At 35.6% G+C, this 19,016-nt stretch overlaps 1 protein-coding gene across 3 annotated transcripts in view; it reads right to left on the bottom strand.

Annotated features, from left to right (window-relative positions):
* The window catches only part of APC (APC regulator of WNT signaling pathway), a 96,220-nt gene that overhangs the window by 35,507 nt on the left and 41,697 nt on the right, over nt 1–19,016 (bottom strand). For all 3 annotated transcript variants that reach the window (XM_072360559.1, XM_072360558.1, XM_072360560.1), the window contains exons 3-5: nt 9,749–9,833; nt 8,239–8,440; nt 2,635–2,743 (exon numbers count right to left, since the gene is read on the bottom strand). In XM_072360559.1, the coding sequence (XP_072216660.1) occupies nt 2,635–2,743; nt 8,239–8,440; nt 9,749–9,833 (396 nt within the window). The remainder of the gene's footprint in view (nt 1–2,634; nt 2,744–8,238; nt 8,441–9,748; nt 9,834–19,016) is intronic.

Raw genomic sequence — 19,016 nt, 5'->3', positions numbered from 1 at the left:
AGTATTCTTAAAAATATCCAGAGGTACAAACTGTTGTTATGTTACCATGACCTCATTCTTACTACTGTTAACTACCCTACTTTTCATTATCCAGTGAAAAAACCATAGACGTTCAATTTGTAACAACATAGCTTAAAGGCACTGCAACTAGTTTATGATTTTAATGTAGATTTAAAGCAATAGGTCTGTGCAACCAATAAAAAACAACAACAGCAACACCAACAATAACAAAAGGCAAGAAAATCAAATAAAGTGCTAGTTTAAAAGATGACAAAAACAGAAAACAAGGTGGCAGGAGCTGCTGTAGATAAGCTGGTCTCACTTTCTGTCAAAAGCAGGGTCTTCAAGTTAGGTATCCAGTTTTTAATACTTTCAGCAAGATAGGTTTCACCACTTCTATAAGCAACCAATTCCAATATTCTGCTGTCATCACAACAAAGATTTTTTTTCTTATATTCACACAAAATGTCTCCTGAGTAACTTGTGCCCTCTTGTTCTGTCACCTCACATCCTTGTGAAGAGTATTTCTGTCTTCTCTACAGCTACTTTTTAAGCATAAGAGGACATAAATAGATCCCTCATAGACCTCTTCTGTAGTCCTAACAAGTTGACTACTTTAGTGGAAAGTTAAATTATTACCCACATGTACATATGTCATATATTTGAACACGTGGAAAATGGAGAAAGATCCAGTAAACATGTTTGCACGTGAAATGAAGTAGCTAATGTTTTCTGAAGCGCATCATTAACTTCCTGACAAGATGAATATAAGTTCACTGAACTTTTCATGAGGTCAGCAGTTTTGAAACTACATAGCAACAAGGGAGTGACCAGTAAAATGCAATGAATGTTATGGAGGATTAAAGTTCTTTCATTTGACAGTTGCCTTTCTGGGGAGGACAGAATAAGTTCTTTCAAAAAGGAGCAGTGATGAACATTACATCTGTACTTAATACGTAGAGACACCTCCGTAACAGAAAGGTACAGAGCACAAATGAAAAACAACGACTGCACAAATGAGACAAACAAAACTGGAAGGCAGAAATTTTCACGTAACCATACCACTGTGTTAACAATAATCACTGTCAGAAAACAGAAACGCTTCTCTTGATATAAAACTTCCTCTTGTGTGGGAAAAGGAAATATCACTCCAGTATATTCCACTAGCTTATTTCCACCAATAATATGCAGTAATCTTATGAAAGTAGAATTTATAAACCATTTCTATTTTGGGAAAGGAGTTTAAAAAAATGTCAGGAAGCTTTCAGACACATATGGAAAGAAAGGTAAAGACTGAAGTGCAGTCACAGCTCTATTACAGAAGCTGCACAGAAATGAGAAGGTTGTGCATTTCAGAGTGCTTAGACAAAGATATGGGCTAAACTGAAGCTATTAAACTATGATGAAAATTTTTTAAAGTTTAAGGCTTTAATTATTCCTACAAAATACAAATAGGGCTGCTGCACCTTTATGCTGCTCACAGAAGTCTACACTACTGTTTCTGGATGATTATTCAGCTTGCAAATAAGTCTTCAAGATGAGTTCTCAGTGAAAACTTGAACAGTGTTCAGAGATAAAGTCAAAACAGTCAAACATCAACAAATACATAAAATGCTACTGAAAAGATACTAAAAAGAACAGGGTCTGCCCATTGTAGGCACATTCACAATTCTATCCACAGCTGATGAATAAGCAGGAATGAATAAATTACAACAGAACAGATTTAATGTAGATATTGAGACATCCTAGTAAAAAGAGCTAACTTTATTATCTATTGAAATTGAGAGACTTGAATCTTAAAACCTACAGTACCTTTACTGTGACACAGACACAACTGACAGTGCCTTTGAGAATATACCACACTGCCTCACAATCTTTTTCAGACTTTCTCCTCCTCTGGTTTTCTGATTAAATTGGCCACAGCTGAATGTTATAAATGCTGACGTCCAGCTACTTCACTTTGCTTACTAAAGTGCTTCCACATTCTACTTCTTTTTCCAGGAGGTGGACTAATGCCTAATCAGATTGGACTCTGTAAAGATAGGCAATCAAAACTGTACATGCAAATGAATTCACTGCAAATATATCCAAGAGTCTGAGGCCTAACAACCAGAAATGTGTATTATTGTATTATCTTGGAAAGCAGAGATCTTCACTTACATGAATATTCATTCATATCAGAGATCTTCATTATTCAATATATGACAATAAATTATTTGGAGATGTAAGGGTACAAGATTGGAGCAATTGTATCACATTATAGCACCACTTTACTTGCTGTTTTGAAAGAAGAGCTCTTTCATAAATTGTCTCTAAGGCTAATACTGCCTTTAAAATTAAAGGACTCTATTAAATAACAAAAGATTAATAGAAAAAAGAAGACCTCTGGGAGATACAGCTTACTGATGTAATTTATTTGTCATGGTAACTGTTTGGTGTTCCTTTCCAGTGTTGGTATTCATAGCAGTATATACGAATTTTAAAATGTAAAATTACATATGAAAACATTATTTAGACCAAGTAAGCTTTACATACTAATTTAAAATATTTTAAATGAAAATGAGAGAAAATTACCAAGTTCATAAGATATATGAAGCAGATAATCAGAGTCTGTAGCATACTACAATTACTTACATTTTCAGTAAGAGGGAGACTGTCAATCCTTTTAGTAAGGTTCTGAAGCTGGGCGTAATACCAGTCCTTTTCTTTCTCTTCCTTCTCAAGTTCCGCAAGCAAAAGAGATCTATTGTAAACAAGCAAGACATGTCTAATGGTTAAGACCTCATCAACAAATATGAAGGCAGAAATGAGCACTGATACTAATACAAAAGGTTAAGAAATGAGGTTTGAGGGAGAAAGCACAAACAAGAAGCCTAAGAAGGTTTCCTGGACCCAGCTGAACAAATTGCTATGCAGTGCTGAGCAAGTCATTTTAATTTCTTGTGCATCAGGCCTGCAGTTACAGGTAAATATTGATATGTCTTCTATTACCGCTTAGAAATCTACCCATCACATGCTAACTCAAATCCAGCTTCTTTTAGACAATAGGCTTTTGTATAGTACTGCGAACTGCGGCTGCTATTTAAGAAAAGCACTGGTAATTTTAACAATGAATACATCTCAATATCAGATTACTAAATATGGTTACCTTTACATCCTTCGCAGTACCTCTTCATTAACTCTGTCACCCATAAAAACAAAAACCACCATTGCAAAGAATGCAATATCAAGTTATTTCTGTGATTATTAAAAATACATAAAAGAGAGTATTTTCTACAAAACATTACAGACAGGGTACATTCATAGCCATTTAGCACATTTCAAATGGGTATCATAAGCATACTGTAGACCTGAACAGTACAGGAGAAAGATAAGAAGGTCACTATGTGCAGAGTACCAAAAGAAAATGTATTACAAGTTTTACCTACTATACCTATCCTTCATAAACTAGATCAGCATAGTCCCAAAAGTTATCAATATGGTTACATATTATTTATTCTCATATCACATTTCAAAATATTTAAGATTTTCAGTATTACTCTGTATAAATCAGAGTACTGGTCAGCAAGCATTACTTCCCCTCCCTAACTTTTACATTTGCCTCTCTTTAGTCTCAGTTTGTGGTCTAAGCAAGAGCCATATGAACCTTTACAAAACACACAGAAAAAAATGTCATGGATAATTACCCTAAGTTTTTAAGGAACAAAAAATGCACAAAATAAAGTTTTCCCTCAATTACTTTATTAATGCATCCCAAGAGTAACTTGGGAGGATGATAATCAAGTCTCCTCATGAAAGAACATGTAAAAACAATGTATATATTCTGAAGAATTTGCTTGACTGGTCTTCTTCAAAAATGCTTAAAACTATTTTTGATAACAATAATCAATTGAGGAATCCCTCAAAGTCTTTAGACAGACTGAATGAAATGTGAGTAGACCATGCTCTGAGAAAGGCTGTGAGAGAAAGTCATTCTACTGGCCTTCCACTGCCCATTCTCTAACATACAGGACCTGAGTGCCTGATCTCTGCGCACCTCTTTTCCACCTTGGCTGAAATATGCTGTTGGGTGTCTAAGCACTAATTGTGTCCTATCTGATACATCAATTTTGCAGAAGTATAATCAATGCAAACTCTTATTATAATTTCATTTCTACCTATGTTTTCTAACAGCCCTAATCAGATTATTCTCACCTGTTGCTGTGTCAAGACCATACAAAGATTTACAAATTGACTAATTTTGACTCTGGATTCAAAGACTTGGTTGTAGAAATAGGACGGGTTACTTTCAGCTAAGTGAACATAGATTAAATTTCTCCTGCAAAATGCAGGGTATTCAGTTCATGAGTGAGACACTGTCATTCAGTCTGTTTTGACATGTATAGTGGATGCTAGAAGCAAGAAATGAACTTAGGAACCATCAGTACTCTGTAAAAAACAATTCAAGACCTGGGGGCAACTCTTTAAATTCAATAGTGTCCATTTTTGCTTCTGTGCAATGGTTTATTTGGGCTTACTGCTTTGCTGTTATTGCTCCAGGAGAATTTAGATTTTAATGACATCTTTAAGGTCTCTCAGTCCAATGCCTGAAGAAGTGCACTGCAATTTCCTCAAAAATAAGCAGTATGTCTCTGTAGATGTGTTTGATGAGTTGCTCCATACACTTATGTTACTATCAGAGGTTCCATCAACAAGAAGTAGAGCTCTTTCTGCAACCTTTGAGAATTTCATGAGGTTAAGTGAGAGCTGAGTTACTATATTTTTATGCACCCCAAAACTGATTTTATCAGCACTATCATGATATCAGAGAATATTTTCTCTGTCATACGCAGTTAGAATCAATGAAAATTCAACAAGGTAAAAATAGTAAAGTTTCAAAACTTCAGTGTTTTTATGAGTTAACAGAAAGTTTCTAATTTGAACCACCTTTTTTGTTTTTTAAATGGGGTTAATATTTAGAAACAATTTTGTAGAGTTTTTTTCTGAATTGACAAAAAAAAAAAAAAAAGCTGAATCAAGATGTTCCTTCTTTTGGAGATCTTTTCTGGCTGATTATGTCAATGTCATAGAAGGAGAAGAGCAACAAAATATGTGCTATGCTACTTGCATTACATAAAATCAACACTTTCACTTCCACTGGTAGGTAATACAACAACAAAAACTTGAAAAGCAAACACTTTCTAAAACATGCTGTAGAGACATAGCTAAGTCATACAGTTAGCCATGAAGAGTTAAGAACATAAGAAGACTAGAGAAAGTGCTTAAAATCAACATTAAAAAAAAAACAAAAACCCCACAACAAAATAGAATAAAACGAGGAATAATCAAGGAATACACGTTTTCATAAAAAACAACCAGCACAAGACCACTACCTCTAGTATTATGTCACAGATCTGACGAAGATGAGATTATCTAAATGAAAAAAGTACACCAGAGGTAACCTAGGGTTTATGAAAGGCAATCTGCAGAACATGCAGCATGCTCTGAAAAACTGTCTGACCAACAACACCTGGAAAGAGCCATAGAGAAAGCAGGAGAGATTTATTAAGCAGCAGATTCTAAACTGGTAACCTAAAACATTTTGAACTGTGCTCCAAGCAAACTGTTCTAGCTGAAGATGTCTTTGTTCATTGCAGGGAAATTGGACTGTATGACCAGTCCAAGATTAAAGATCCCTTCCAACTCAAATAGTTCTAAGATTCTAAAAATGCATATTTCCCATTTTCTGCTTTTATTGACTTAAAAACTGGAGGAGAATTGAGTAAGTGGGAAACATGCAAAACATTCCATCATACCACTTGGTTATTTTTTTCCTTCTCAGAAGAGCATTTTTGGCCAAGTTAAATAAATTTTTCAATTTAGAACTACTTTTAGCAAATTGTTCTAGTTTCTTATTTGTTTACCTTTTCAAACACCTAGAGAATTTCTTTATTGAAAAGCACCTTGTGATTTTGTCCAATTCATATACAGTTGATAAATGATTCGGTCCTTGCCCTGACACTGTTGCCTACAAGCAAAACATGTTTTTCCAGGGTGTTAAAATGATGAATGAAAATGTTTTTATGCTGCAGGTTTCAAAAAAATGTTAGTTTTTAAATTTTTCTAATGTTCCAACATTTGTGAAGTTCCACAAACTCTTAAAACACCAGTTTAAATGCAAGAAATACAAACAAAAAAGCCCCTACCAGCAAGTAATCCACGCTGAAATAAACATACGGTTATAAATACCAAAACTTAGCAACAAATACAGAAGGCATAGAAAAATAAGTGGTTAATTCCTTTCTGAATTCATACTGCTTTCAGACACATAGTCCAAGGTTCTCCACCTTAAATTCTGATTCTTCTGATTACCTAGGGCCCAGGTCAACATCTCAACTATTTCTACATGTCCTGTAAAACAGCATAAAAAACTGGGCAGTATTGATTATTATTTCAAAAATAAACGAAGCCAGATGTTATCTGTCATGACTCTACAGAAGATCATCATCTCAGCAGCACTAATCTTTACTCCCACAGTTGCTACAGTAGCACTATCTGAACTTAACTGAAATTAAAATAACCTTTTCCCTTCCTTTTTTCCAGCATTATTAAAAAAAAAAAAAAAAAAGACCAGAGCACTCTGGACATTGCTGAAGAAAAACATTCAAAGAACTATCACCTTAGAATCGATAACTGTAGCAAAAGATTACATCATAAACCACATGTATTGGAGCAACCAACCCGAAATCTGGTTGCTCTAAATTAACAGGCCCTTCTCTGAATGACCTGGAGTACAATGACTTGAACTGTAACTGGAAGCCCCAACTACACTTTAATGATTTCAGTACCATGTGTGGTAAAAAACAGTACTGGAAATAACACAGACGTGTACAATATTTCATAATGGTGGATCATGAACTACTGCTCAGTTCTCAGTTTGGATAAGAAACAAGAGTGCCCTGTCCTTGTGAACTGTGACACATGGAGAGCTCTACTACCAATACTTGAGAAACTAGGATAAAAGGCTGTATGAATGGCAAAACTTAAGAGGGAACAGACATGAGTTAAAATGGCAGATACATTAGATTCTTTAAGACTGAGTTAAGCAAGTAGGAAGAGATTCCTGGATCCCTACATTTTTCTGTATAGCTTTTCAGGAGTCTGCAGTTTGGAGAGGAAACAAACCTGACCAGTAAATAAAATCTGAGATAAGCACTGCTGCTAGAGAAGACTCACTATGGATCCACTTTCATTTCAGCAAATGAGAGGGATCTAAAAATATTATTTCAAGCATAAAAGCCTTCCTCAACACGAGGAAAGGCCATTTAAAGCAGGAATTCTAGGCTGCTGCCCCACAATTTCCTTCCTAACTAATTTTTATATTACAGTTCCAAATACTATTTTTTTTTTCTTGTTAAAACTGCTAAGCATTAAACTATAAAGTTGCTGACTGTTTTTCAGCCCTATAGAATTACATCCTATCAATTAAGCTGCTTGCTATGACCAAATCTTTAGAAAACCCTATAAGTACACCCCTAAGAATATCTGGAATTTCAGACAGATTCATTTTAAGGTATAAAGATGTCTTCAATGGAAAAAGCTACCCATCTCTTACATTTCCTTCAAAAGTAATTGATAACGTGCTACAACCCTGCATTGTGCCTGTGCCGATCCTCTTATTAAGTGATTATTGCTACCTTCCAGGAAAAGAAATTCCACACTTTTGCCAATATGCAAAAACATCACATGAGAATGAAATCCCAAAGACCAAATAAGTAAGTATAGCTTACAACTTTGGTAAGAGACAAGAATCAATATATAAATGTCTACTAACAATAAATAATTGATCAGCTAGCTATGGTTGCTGTAACAATTTGCAAAACACAGAAAGAAACTGCACCATTACATCGACAGTTTTAACTTACCAACTTACCAACAATGGTGAGGAGATACAAATGGGTATGAGATGCCATGATACCTCAATCTTTTTAAAATGCTAACCATCTTCTGATCAACATAAATTAACCTTCAGCCAATGAACAGTACCTACAGCATACAAGAAGCTGCAAAATGTGTTCTACGTGTTTTAAGACTTTTTTTCCATCTAAATCTAATGCAAACTCCTTGTTTCCTTACTTGTTACAGTAAATATACCTTTATGATGAAAAATCTTCTAGCTAAATATTAACTGTGCCACTAAACTTTTCCTATTGAAGTTAAAAGTAATCACATACTGGATGAACAGATAAGAAAATATACCTCTCTTTCTCTAGCTCTTCTAAATAACCAGTGCTTTCTCTGCTTCCATTCATAAATCCTCTTCTTGGAAACGATCCCATGGGAACAGGACTGCACTCTCCTGAACGGCTTGACACAGACCCTTCCCGGCTCCCAAATGAGCGCACAGACACCTTTGGCCTTAACTTCACTCCGGGAAAGCTGGTACTCTCCAGGTTCAGTTCTGGAACAGAAAGCAAACATTTTCAAAGGTGAAGCTCAGCAGCACATTTGAAACATCTTTCATGCATAAATCTATGTTTCTTCGATGGAAGCATTCTGAACACTTTGCACTGGGAACTACAAAGGAACAAGGCAAACAAATCCAGTCTTGACTGTATGTTTAAGAGAATAGTAGTCCCTGAGCAGATGGGAAAAACTACTGTTCTGCCAATTAGAAACAGTGTCCACACACCAGTCTGCCTACCTTTTGCCCAGATGAATTAAGAAATGGGTAGAGTTTTGTAAAAATGTCATTAAAAATGTCATATGAATTGTTCTTGTAGCCTACTTCCTAAAGCCACTTTCCCAGGGACCCTGCAGGTGCTTCATTATCACATAGACGATGACAAGTCTGTTCACCACAAAGCCCTTAAATGCAGACTTCCTCTATGATATTTCTGCTTCATTTGTAAGGATAATGGGTATACACAGAGCTACTGATTTGGATTTGCTCTGGACGCACTATATTGGATGGTGTACATTCCACCACATGCTCAAGGGAGGAGAGGATCAACTTCCAGCATGACAGACACAGTTCCAGTAATGTGACACAGGGAAGACAGGTAATGCAAACAAGTTCAGAAAATCTGTGAATCAATCCATCCTTAATTTAAACAATTTCTTCTGTGTTTTATTTTTTTTCCAGAGAATGGAAAAAAGTGGAAGGTTTATCCAATTAATTAATATGTAAGAGGTACTAGATACACAAAAGAGAAAAGACACCATCCAGAAATACCTGGACAGGCTTGAGAGGTGGGCCCGTGCCAACCTCATTAATTTCAGCAAGGTCAAGTGAAAGATCCTGCATCTGGGTCGGGGTAATCCCAAGCACAGATACAGGTTGGGCAGAGAATAGCTTGAGAACAGCCCTGAGAAGGATTTGGGAGAGGCTGTGTATGCCCCCTCCTTGAAGGTGTTCATGGCCTGGCTGGATAGGGCCTTAAGCAACATGGTCTAGAGGGAGGTGTCCCTGCTAGGCAGGGGGGTTGGAACTCGATGATCTTAAAAGTCCCTTCCAACCCAAGAGGTTCTATGATTCTTTAAGTCCTAGGGTAACAGCAGCAGAAGCACAAAAACAACTTGGAAACATGATCTTTTTGAAAATGTGTCTTTAAAATGCACATCAAAAAATAACAGTAAGACTATGTCAAACCGACAAAGTCAGAACTGGAGACAGAACAAAGTTAGGAAATACTACCTTGAATTAAAAAAGAAAGACCAAAAACCTAAGAAACAAGTGAACCTACTTGAAACATAATTTTAAATTTACCTTTAAGTCGTTCCAATAAATCAATTTGTCCAGACGATGCCATTGGCTCATCTTCAATACTTCCTTGTAGCTGTTTCAGCACCTCCTAAAAGAAATTAAGAGATCGTTAGAATAATAAAGCACAAAGCAAATACACATAACCTGCCCTCAAGTGCACGCTTATAAAACAGCTACTGAAGCACTGGTATAAACTTTATGTCATGTAAGCAGTGAATATAACTCTAATTTCTGTCAAATAAAATATGCAGTATTTCCCCAAACTATGTCACAATGTAAAGAACAGTCTGTCTGGTAGTGTACCTTTCAGCTTATTTAAAAGTCCTTCTCAAAGTGAATACCATTTATCTCTAATTTATTGATGAAGAAGTAGGAAACTGAGAAATCAGTCAAATTTCTTCACCTGCGTACCAAAAGTTAGCCCTGTAAAAATAAAAATAAGTCACCTAACAATAAGTTACCTCAGTATTTCGAATACCTCATTTTTTAAACCTTTTGATATCAGTAGAAGTTAACAGCAGCATAAACCAGTGGGGACAGTCATCACTGTTACAGTTATTATTACTACTAACACCACCAGAACTATCATCACCAGATCTAAGTGGAAAGGAATTACGTTTCTCTCATGGTATTGTTTCATCTGGCTTATTCTTTGGGACACGTTTATGCAGCTGAAACTCTGAAGACAGAAACACCCTTGTATGTTATTGAAACTACATAGGATAGAATTATACAGCGGAAAGAACATATTTCTAATGCACAGAAAGCTTCCAAGTAAATGATTACTGCACTAAAGGGGTTCTGTAAGCCCCTGGGTCCCTAATGCTCAGTGGCCTAAATTCAGGTAGAAAATTAAATGCAAGCTAGTGAATGACTGCTCCACATCACACTGATGGATACAATGATAGCAAAAATAAATTGAAAAGACTGCTGATATAGCAAAAAGCCCTTACTGAAATTACTTTTCTTTACCGTCTATTCTGACTTAGAAAATATTTTCAGAAGCAGCAAAAGTCAGAAAATAAAAATTATGAATTAATTAAAGGTACTGCTTTACTTTTCACACACAAGATTCTAAAACTAGAGTTGGATTCCTTCTGCTCATACCTGAGAACTAATGTATTTCAAGTACATTTAAGTATCTCCATAACCCTGTTTTGCTCTTTTCTGAATGCAGCGTACCTTATCACCAATATTAACAATTCCTGCAACTTTTAAGGTGCAATCTTTTAAGGGCTTTTTACTCTCTTCAAAAGCAACAAAAAGAGCGACTACAAGAAGTCAAGAGACTATATTCTAAACAGGCATAATGCTGTGCTCTTCCATACTCAAACTGTTGTTCTTCATTAAAAAAAAAAAAAAAAGGGAAATAAAAGGATTTTGAGTCACATGCTCTAAGTTGTTCTGCGAATATAATCTCCAAATACTAGCACAGAAAGCAAATGTTACAAGGACAATCTTGTGAACAACCACTGCCTAATTATGCACCAGTACTGTAGGAATACTGAAGTACATATATGCATGAACTATGTCTTCTCTGACTTTTTAGAAGTAATTCTGGAGGTGAACTGAGGACAAATTTCCTAATGCAGACATCTGCCCAGCTTGCAAAGTCAAGGTGCATGTTTGTATCAGGTTTGTTTTTTTTTTCAGGACAGTTTGAAGCCAGCCTCCCAGCTGCCCCCACTCACTGCACTTTGCTTGACAACACAGAATGGTCTCAGTATGAACTAATTTTCTTTCAGACCAAAAGATGCCAGCAGTTTGCTCAAGACTGTTAGTAGACATCCACTCCATGGGATCAAGGTGCAACTAGTCCAAAAATAAAATCTCCTGACATGTACACAGTATGCACACTGAGCCCTCAGTGTAATCTACCTACAGTGTGCTACCTGTTAATTTCAACAAACCCTTCAAGATTACATCTAGTGTGATAAAATTATTGCCCTTGAAAATGACCTCCACTCTGTTTGTCTTTTAAGAGAGCCTTTATCAGCCATGAGGTCCAGTCATCTCTATACATAACAGAAAAGTCAGACAAACAAGTAAAATAGTGTTTTTCAACACGATCGGATCCTACATGATCTGACACAAGGATGGATAACATCTGCACACAGCAAACTTAGCTTAAAAGCCTAAAAGGGCAGCGTGGATCTGTGAAATAGTCTTAGGAGTTTTTCAGACTTCTGACAGACTTGTCAACTATGATAAATTCAGAAATAACTAATGAGCCTCTTTTCTCTGAGAACAGCACCTTCTGCAGGGCCAAAAAAAAAACCAAACAAAAAACAAAACACCAAAAAAACAACCAACAACAAAAACACAAACATCCAACCCCTTCTCCCACTCGCTTCTTAGAAGTCTTAGAACCTTCTTAGAACAACTTCTGCATGGTTCTGCTATTTCAGAGGTCCTATGTTCACAAAGCTTTCCTATGCAGTAAGCATTCTTGCTTCAGAAGCCAATATGAAGAGCAATGAGGAATTAAGACCACTTTGTCCTCTATTTCCAGATCATGTCACTGCATGGCCTTGGGTGGCCAAAGACTGCTCTGCTTGCACATCTGGCACTGGCAACAGTTAAAATCAGTATGCTGGTTCCCCTTACTCAGTTTTTCCTGCTGCCATTCATTAGTGTAGGTTGTGACTTTTAGTTTTTACATTATTCTTTCACTTAATTTTTTTCTAACATCTCATGCATTTTTTTTCCAGTTAATAGGTAAAGGGTTTCACCACCTCTTTTCTGTACTCATCGCTGAATAATTAACACAGTTACAAGACTATCTGTGATTCTGTGTCAATTTCAAACTCGGTCACAACATACTTTAAAATCTAAACTGACATAACAGAGAATGGCTGTAAAGAGAGATCATAGTGCAAAACCTTTTCTATGCATATCTTGAAACACTTTAAATAAAGTTAAATTAGCACTCTATTTAGTTAATCATACATAAATAAGAGTTTATAGTTTACATTAGAATACATTAGTAAAAACACGTTCTAAGATTAATAGTGACTTCTTAATAAAACAGTCACACAAACCTAAGTGTATCTATAAAGATCATTGGAAAAAAAAATTCTGTTCTTTTAAAAAACTAAAAGTTGAATTATTACAACAGTCATTTAAATAAAACCTATTCATGCTGGAGAATTATATGAGCACTTCTGGGAATGGAGATGTTCCTCCTTCAAACTTACCATTATTTAAAAAGGTTTCTATCTTCACAGTCCAGAGACTATGAAGAAACAAAATGTTCTGAGGGTGGGGGAGGAGGATTCGCTGCTCTATTCATATAGTCTTGAGTTTACAATTAATTCATAGCTAATTAAATAAAAAAGATCAGGTGGGTCAACAGTTACTGAGATGCACATTAACAGTTGAAGCACCCAGGTAGGTAGCAAAGCAAGCAAAACTGCTTAAAGTCTGAAAATTAAACTACTAATAAAGAAAGGAAACGTAGAGAAGCAATGCTAATAATGCCAGATTTCAAATTCCAATGAATTAAAATTTAGCAGGGTATTTAATTTTGGAGAACTGTATCAATATTTGTATTTGGAAATATTTTAAAAGATATCTGTACAAAACTGTTCTGGCTACATACACCTCTCTTGGGCACAAAGAGGAGCATTTACAACAATCCAGTCCAATCAGATAGCTCTGGTCTCTGTACACAACACTTGCTTCCGTATCTTGAGAGAGAGAGAGGCTTCCAAAGACCGAGAACCCTACTTTGACACTGAAGGTGCCACAGCTTGTAAGCACACCCACACCTGCTGCCATGCAGTGAGAGAGCCAGCATCACTTCCATGATGTATTTCCCTCTCTGACCGTGAGGTTCTCTGGGACGTGTAGTTCTTCTCTGCGCTCCACATGATGTTATGATGTGGAATACCAATAGCAAAAATTACACAGCCATGACATGATTGAAAATCATGACAAAACTTAAATACAAGAACTGTTCCAAGGGTAATGCCTCGTATTTTATTATATTGGTCCACAATGTCAGAAGCAGATGGTGGTGGTATGGGAGCAGAGGTTGAATCTTCCAGCCAGAATTCCATTCCGTGGTATTGCCATGTGACAGATGGCAGCTGAGGGACACTCTGACAAAATGGTGCCTGACATGGAAGTGCGTTTCAAGCAAAGATGCTGAAATCTCTCATGAGGAAGAAATGGCACCCACTGACATTCTTTGACGCTTGGTGAATGTTTATAGAGACCAAACACTGAGAGCACAGTGAGGTGGCTTTTGTGTTTCAAGCAGTGGAGACAGAGACAGGAAAGATAAGTCACATTCTAGATAGCAATGCACAGCTGTCACATCATTAAGTGACGTACTTCTGTTCATTGTTGGTGAAAATACACAGCCAAGATTGGTGACTACACTGAAAAACAATGTGTTGTAGCAAATGAAGCAGTATTACTGCACACTTTGTATCTGTTGTAGTTTCCATGGAAATAAAAAGAAGGCATTACTTTCAGCGTGACCTGTGTGTAGGAAAACACTGGGAAGAGGAGGCCAGAGACATTCACAGATCAATATCAGCTGGAAGACTAAGCAAAGATGTTTTGGAATTTATTAGATCTTCCAAAAATAAGCATGAGTCTAGGTTACATTTACCACGGCTGCCACTATATTCTAACACTGAGGACTAAAACAAGCTTAACTGCAAAAACATGGACAGTATTTACAGTTTCAGACAGTAACTGAACATCTGTCTCAGCACCATACAGAACACGGATAGAGTACAGTGAATTACTAGATTTTACTATTTTAAATCACATAATTGGTGTTTTTAAATGAGAGTATTTCTGACAGTAATTATGTTTTTAATATTCTATACTGAAAACTTACCATACATTTGGACTTCAAACTGAAAGTGACTTTTAGTGTTCAATGCAGTATTGCACACTGTTTAAATTATTGTTATCAAAGGGCAGAAAAAGAGATAACGTACTGAAAGCCAAGTCATCACCCAAATTCAACAAAAGCGCTCGAAGTCATAACAGTATGGGAGAAATCAGAATACTGTTTTCCACTAATTTATAGATACTCAAGGTCTAACATGATCCTGAATAGCTGACTTTATTGTCTGAGTGAGCATAATGAAAAGATCTTTTAATCCTGAACAATCTGGAGATTTACACTGTTTCTTAATCAAGCCTGATGGGAGCCCTTCTAATTGGCTGAAGTGTCAGGCAATTGCTCTGGTTGCTTGACCCTATAACCAAGTCTAAATGACCACAATGATGACAGTACTGCTGACTGAGGTGAAACAAGCTCATTTTTTAACCTTTTAGAAAGAATAAAGCATTCGTTATGTGAAATGATGTTGTTCATTTTCATTTCAAATAATGTCACTTTCTAAAAGAAAATTATTTACATGATGCCTCCATGCCCAAGAGCTGTCAGTTGCTATAACTACACACTGAAGTCTATCAAGATTTTAGTGCAAGTCTGCTGTCAGACCAACTAAAGTTATCTTATTCTGCGCTCCGACAGAACACTATCTGAGGTAAGTCAGTAACTATAAAACATCACCAGCTCAATTTCACTGAAATTCTAGAAAAAAACTTTTTTTCAGTTTTCCAACCAACTTGAATTCTGGAAGAATTGCAAATGCTATGCTTAATCAAAAATATAACAACAAACTAAGAACAACAGATATAACTCAATACAGTACCATTGCAAGTTCTTCACTGCCTGGATAAACCTGTATTTTAAAGGTTTGAATTTCATAAGATACTAAGTCACTCTCATAACATTTTCAGTTATTTCAATGCATTTTTGGTATATATGAACATAAGACTTATTTGCAAATGTCTAACTGCATTACATGCGCAGTCACTGAAAAAGATTACACTGAATTGTTATTTGATTCCATTCACGAAAATCTACTAAGTTTAAGGGAGTTTCTTTCTCTGACATTAGAGTTTATCAAATGATCAATAAATGGTAATATTTTCAAATTTACTGTTATTTTTAGAGGATGTTTCCATATATTTCACTATTCCTTGCATATCAAATGCACAGTTGGTACAGTATTTTTCTTCCCTGTGACATAATTTTGATGTGGCCATTCCCTTTAGGTGCTTCAAGGCTGTTGTCACTCCTGATTCTTCACTCCTATGAAAACCATGGATGCATGGGATACAAAAAAAAACTGCACGAGGATAACCCAACCTTAGGATAAGGCAATTAATTTAAGAAGGAACAGAAAAGCTCAGATTAGGAAAACCTTCAACAAAAAAAGGAATATATATATTTCCTACGCTAAGCATGAACAACATCATCCCTTGAAATCCTTGTTAAGTTCAATCACTTACAGGTTTGAAAGGGAAATACTGAAATAAAATGGAAAACAATATGATGAAAAGAAAATAAGGTATAAATTAATACAGCATGAGGTACAGAACCTCAGAATTTAGCACCTATTCCACAGATATTTATTCAGGCAAAAAATGCTGCTGCTGAATAAGGGCTTTATACTTCTTCAACAAAGCACTTGAAGTTACAATAACCAAAATATGAAATAGAAACCCTTAGAAATTCAGCCTCAAAGGAGGCATTATCAACATCAATGTAGGATTATAGGAGGCAAAAATACAGGAACTAGTACTTCGTTGACCTGCACCTAAAAACTCATCACAACAGTCTTTCTAAGTGAGACTGTTCACGGCTCACTACGTTTTCATACTAGACAAATGTACTATCACCATGTACACAGTAAGACCGTTCCAACAGTTACATAAAGCAAGTATGCTTTAGTATTTTTATTTAATACAAATTATAAACAATATATTTACTATAAATCAACATGTTATTAGATTTACATTTTTAATAATGAAGACTTGAGGCAGGAAGTGGAAACTTGGGTTACTGTTCAAAGAACCAAACAAGTGTCATAACTTTCTATTCCTTTTTATGATGCCTGTTGTGCAGAATTGGGTAAATACAAAGCTTAAAAAAATATGGTTCTTACTAGCAGTAGAAGTATATACATACCTCTGAGTATGTGTAAATACTCACACAGTCAACCATCTGGAAGAGGACATGACTATTAAACAGCCAGATCCCACGCTACTATTCTATTTCCCAATTTCACTCTTATTAAATATGTATAAGGTGAAATGTACATATATGCACAACTGCATTTCTACAGAGACTGGTAACTTGCAGTGAGTTTTAAAATTCCATATTATTTTAGAATACAAAACATAATTCAGTCACACTGAATGCAAAATACTCATTATTCTTGAATTAAAATACTTTTGCCAAATATAATAGAGTTTTGAGCTCTGTTTAGGATGCCACAGTGCCAAGTGAGAGTTCTATCTCCGAATTTGCATTCAGTTACTTCCTATCCTCAACTCACTGCCTACTGTGCCTGACTGCGATGTTTCCAATGATGCATGATACCCACTCAGAGGGACCACAGTTTATCAAGGAGATGCGGTCTGTCAGCTAGAAAATTCAGTTGACAGAGGAGGACATAAATGGACTTTCTTTTTAATACAGTAAGTTAAATATCTATTTTTTATTAAAACATTTTTGATAAAAAAGTATTTTTTTCCCGCAGAATGCATTTCTGTCAAAAAGTATCTTTCAAGAGAAATTCCTGACTCTGAATATCTCTAACATACATGAAAATCTGTGTTTAAAGAATTCATTTGCAGAGGTGAGTTGAGTTCAAAAACACTTAATTTGATAGAACAGTGTATTTTCATTCTTAGTGTCAGAATGAAGCACGCTAACTTTGGCAGTCTTTTTCTTATCCTTTTTTTTTTTTCTTTTTTTTTTTTTTCCTTTTTTTTTTTTTTTTCTCTGAGTATGTAAAACGGTACCATAGCATGTACAGGCCAGCTGACAAAATATGAGCAGCATCATCTGCCCTAAACATGGTATTTCCTTTGTTTCTAAGAGCACAAACTCAAGTAAGTCTCACATCTTCTGTGCAGTATTTTGCACAGAACTGTATTTTTATAATTACATTATAAAATTAAAAACAAACTCTATTTTATAAGTTACTATGCTTTTATAGTTTGTTTCACTATCAAAATCTGTTACAAGCAAAGAGAAGATGGGAGGGTCAGATTCTTTGCACCATTCCCACCTCTGAAAAATAATACAAATGAGAATTTAACAGAAATTCCTTCAGTCTATGCTTTTGATTCATTAATTGCCTCCTAACGAGTCCTTTTCAAAATCAAGAAATGTACAACACAAGCTGCTCTTGTTTGCTACTTGAGCTATTCTGCAAAACTTTCACTTTCTTCTATATTTTCCTTTATTGTCTACAGTAATTTGTTTCTGCTGAGCCACAAGAAAATTCAGTGAACTATCACAGAAATCCAGACAAAGCCTTGTGTGTGCTAAATGGAACATGTGTCAAACCAAACTTTAAAAAATGGAAGTTAGGAGAAGAATCGTTCCGTTAAGTCAACAGAGGACACGGTACCACACAAACAACTCCTAAGAGCCAAAATTACAATGTACAAAAAGCTTTAACTTTGGCTACATCAGCCAAAATGCTGAAAAAAATCACTGGCAACATGAAGTTGATTTATTAAGAGTTGGCTGGAAGATACATGGAAACAATGCCAAGACGAAGACAGATTCAATGTAGGCACCACTTTCTGAGGAACACTATTTGCATGGCAATGAATAAATGAAGAGCATGCTAGAAGATTCTCATTATCTGGTGACACACAGGCTAATTAAGGAGGGAAAATTTATGTTTAACTGCTGTTAGTAGCAAGTGAAAAATAAGGTTTTTCTTCTCTTTTTGTTATTTATTTTTGTCTCATTTGTATCTGAGGTAAAAAAGGATACTTCTCCAAAAAGCTCTAAGACACACATACAGGCAGAATCAGGATGACAGAAAAAAATCAAAATCCTAGAATCAAAAAATATTCTAAGAAACTGCAATATTTCAAGAATCTCACAGAAGTATAATTATCCACCTCACAATATGATCATGACTTGTAACTCCTTTGTAAATTTTAACAAAGCTATTGGACCATACTAGGGAAGAAAAGAGGAAGTCTCCACACCTACCACTTTTTATTATGACAAGTCTATCCTAGTGTTATCTCATACAGAACTTAGAAAGTTAAATTATCATCCATTTTTGTCTCAACTAACATGTTAAAAGTACAAATTTTCACACACACAAACACAAGCAGCAAGCATAAACTTTCTCCATGAAATAATGCACTAGGGATTGTGCTATTATCAAGATGTTCAGAGCTTTGCAGTGACCTGACTAGA

This window comes from Excalfactoria chinensis, chromosome Z (genome assembly GCF_039878825.1).
Source record: "Excalfactoria chinensis isolate bCotChi1 chromosome Z, bCotChi1.hap2, whole genome shotgun sequence".
NCBI lineage: Eukaryota > Metazoa > Chordata > Aves > Galliformes > Phasianidae > Excalfactoria > Excalfactoria chinensis.
This window is presented reverse-complemented; position numbering and strand designations above follow the sequence as displayed.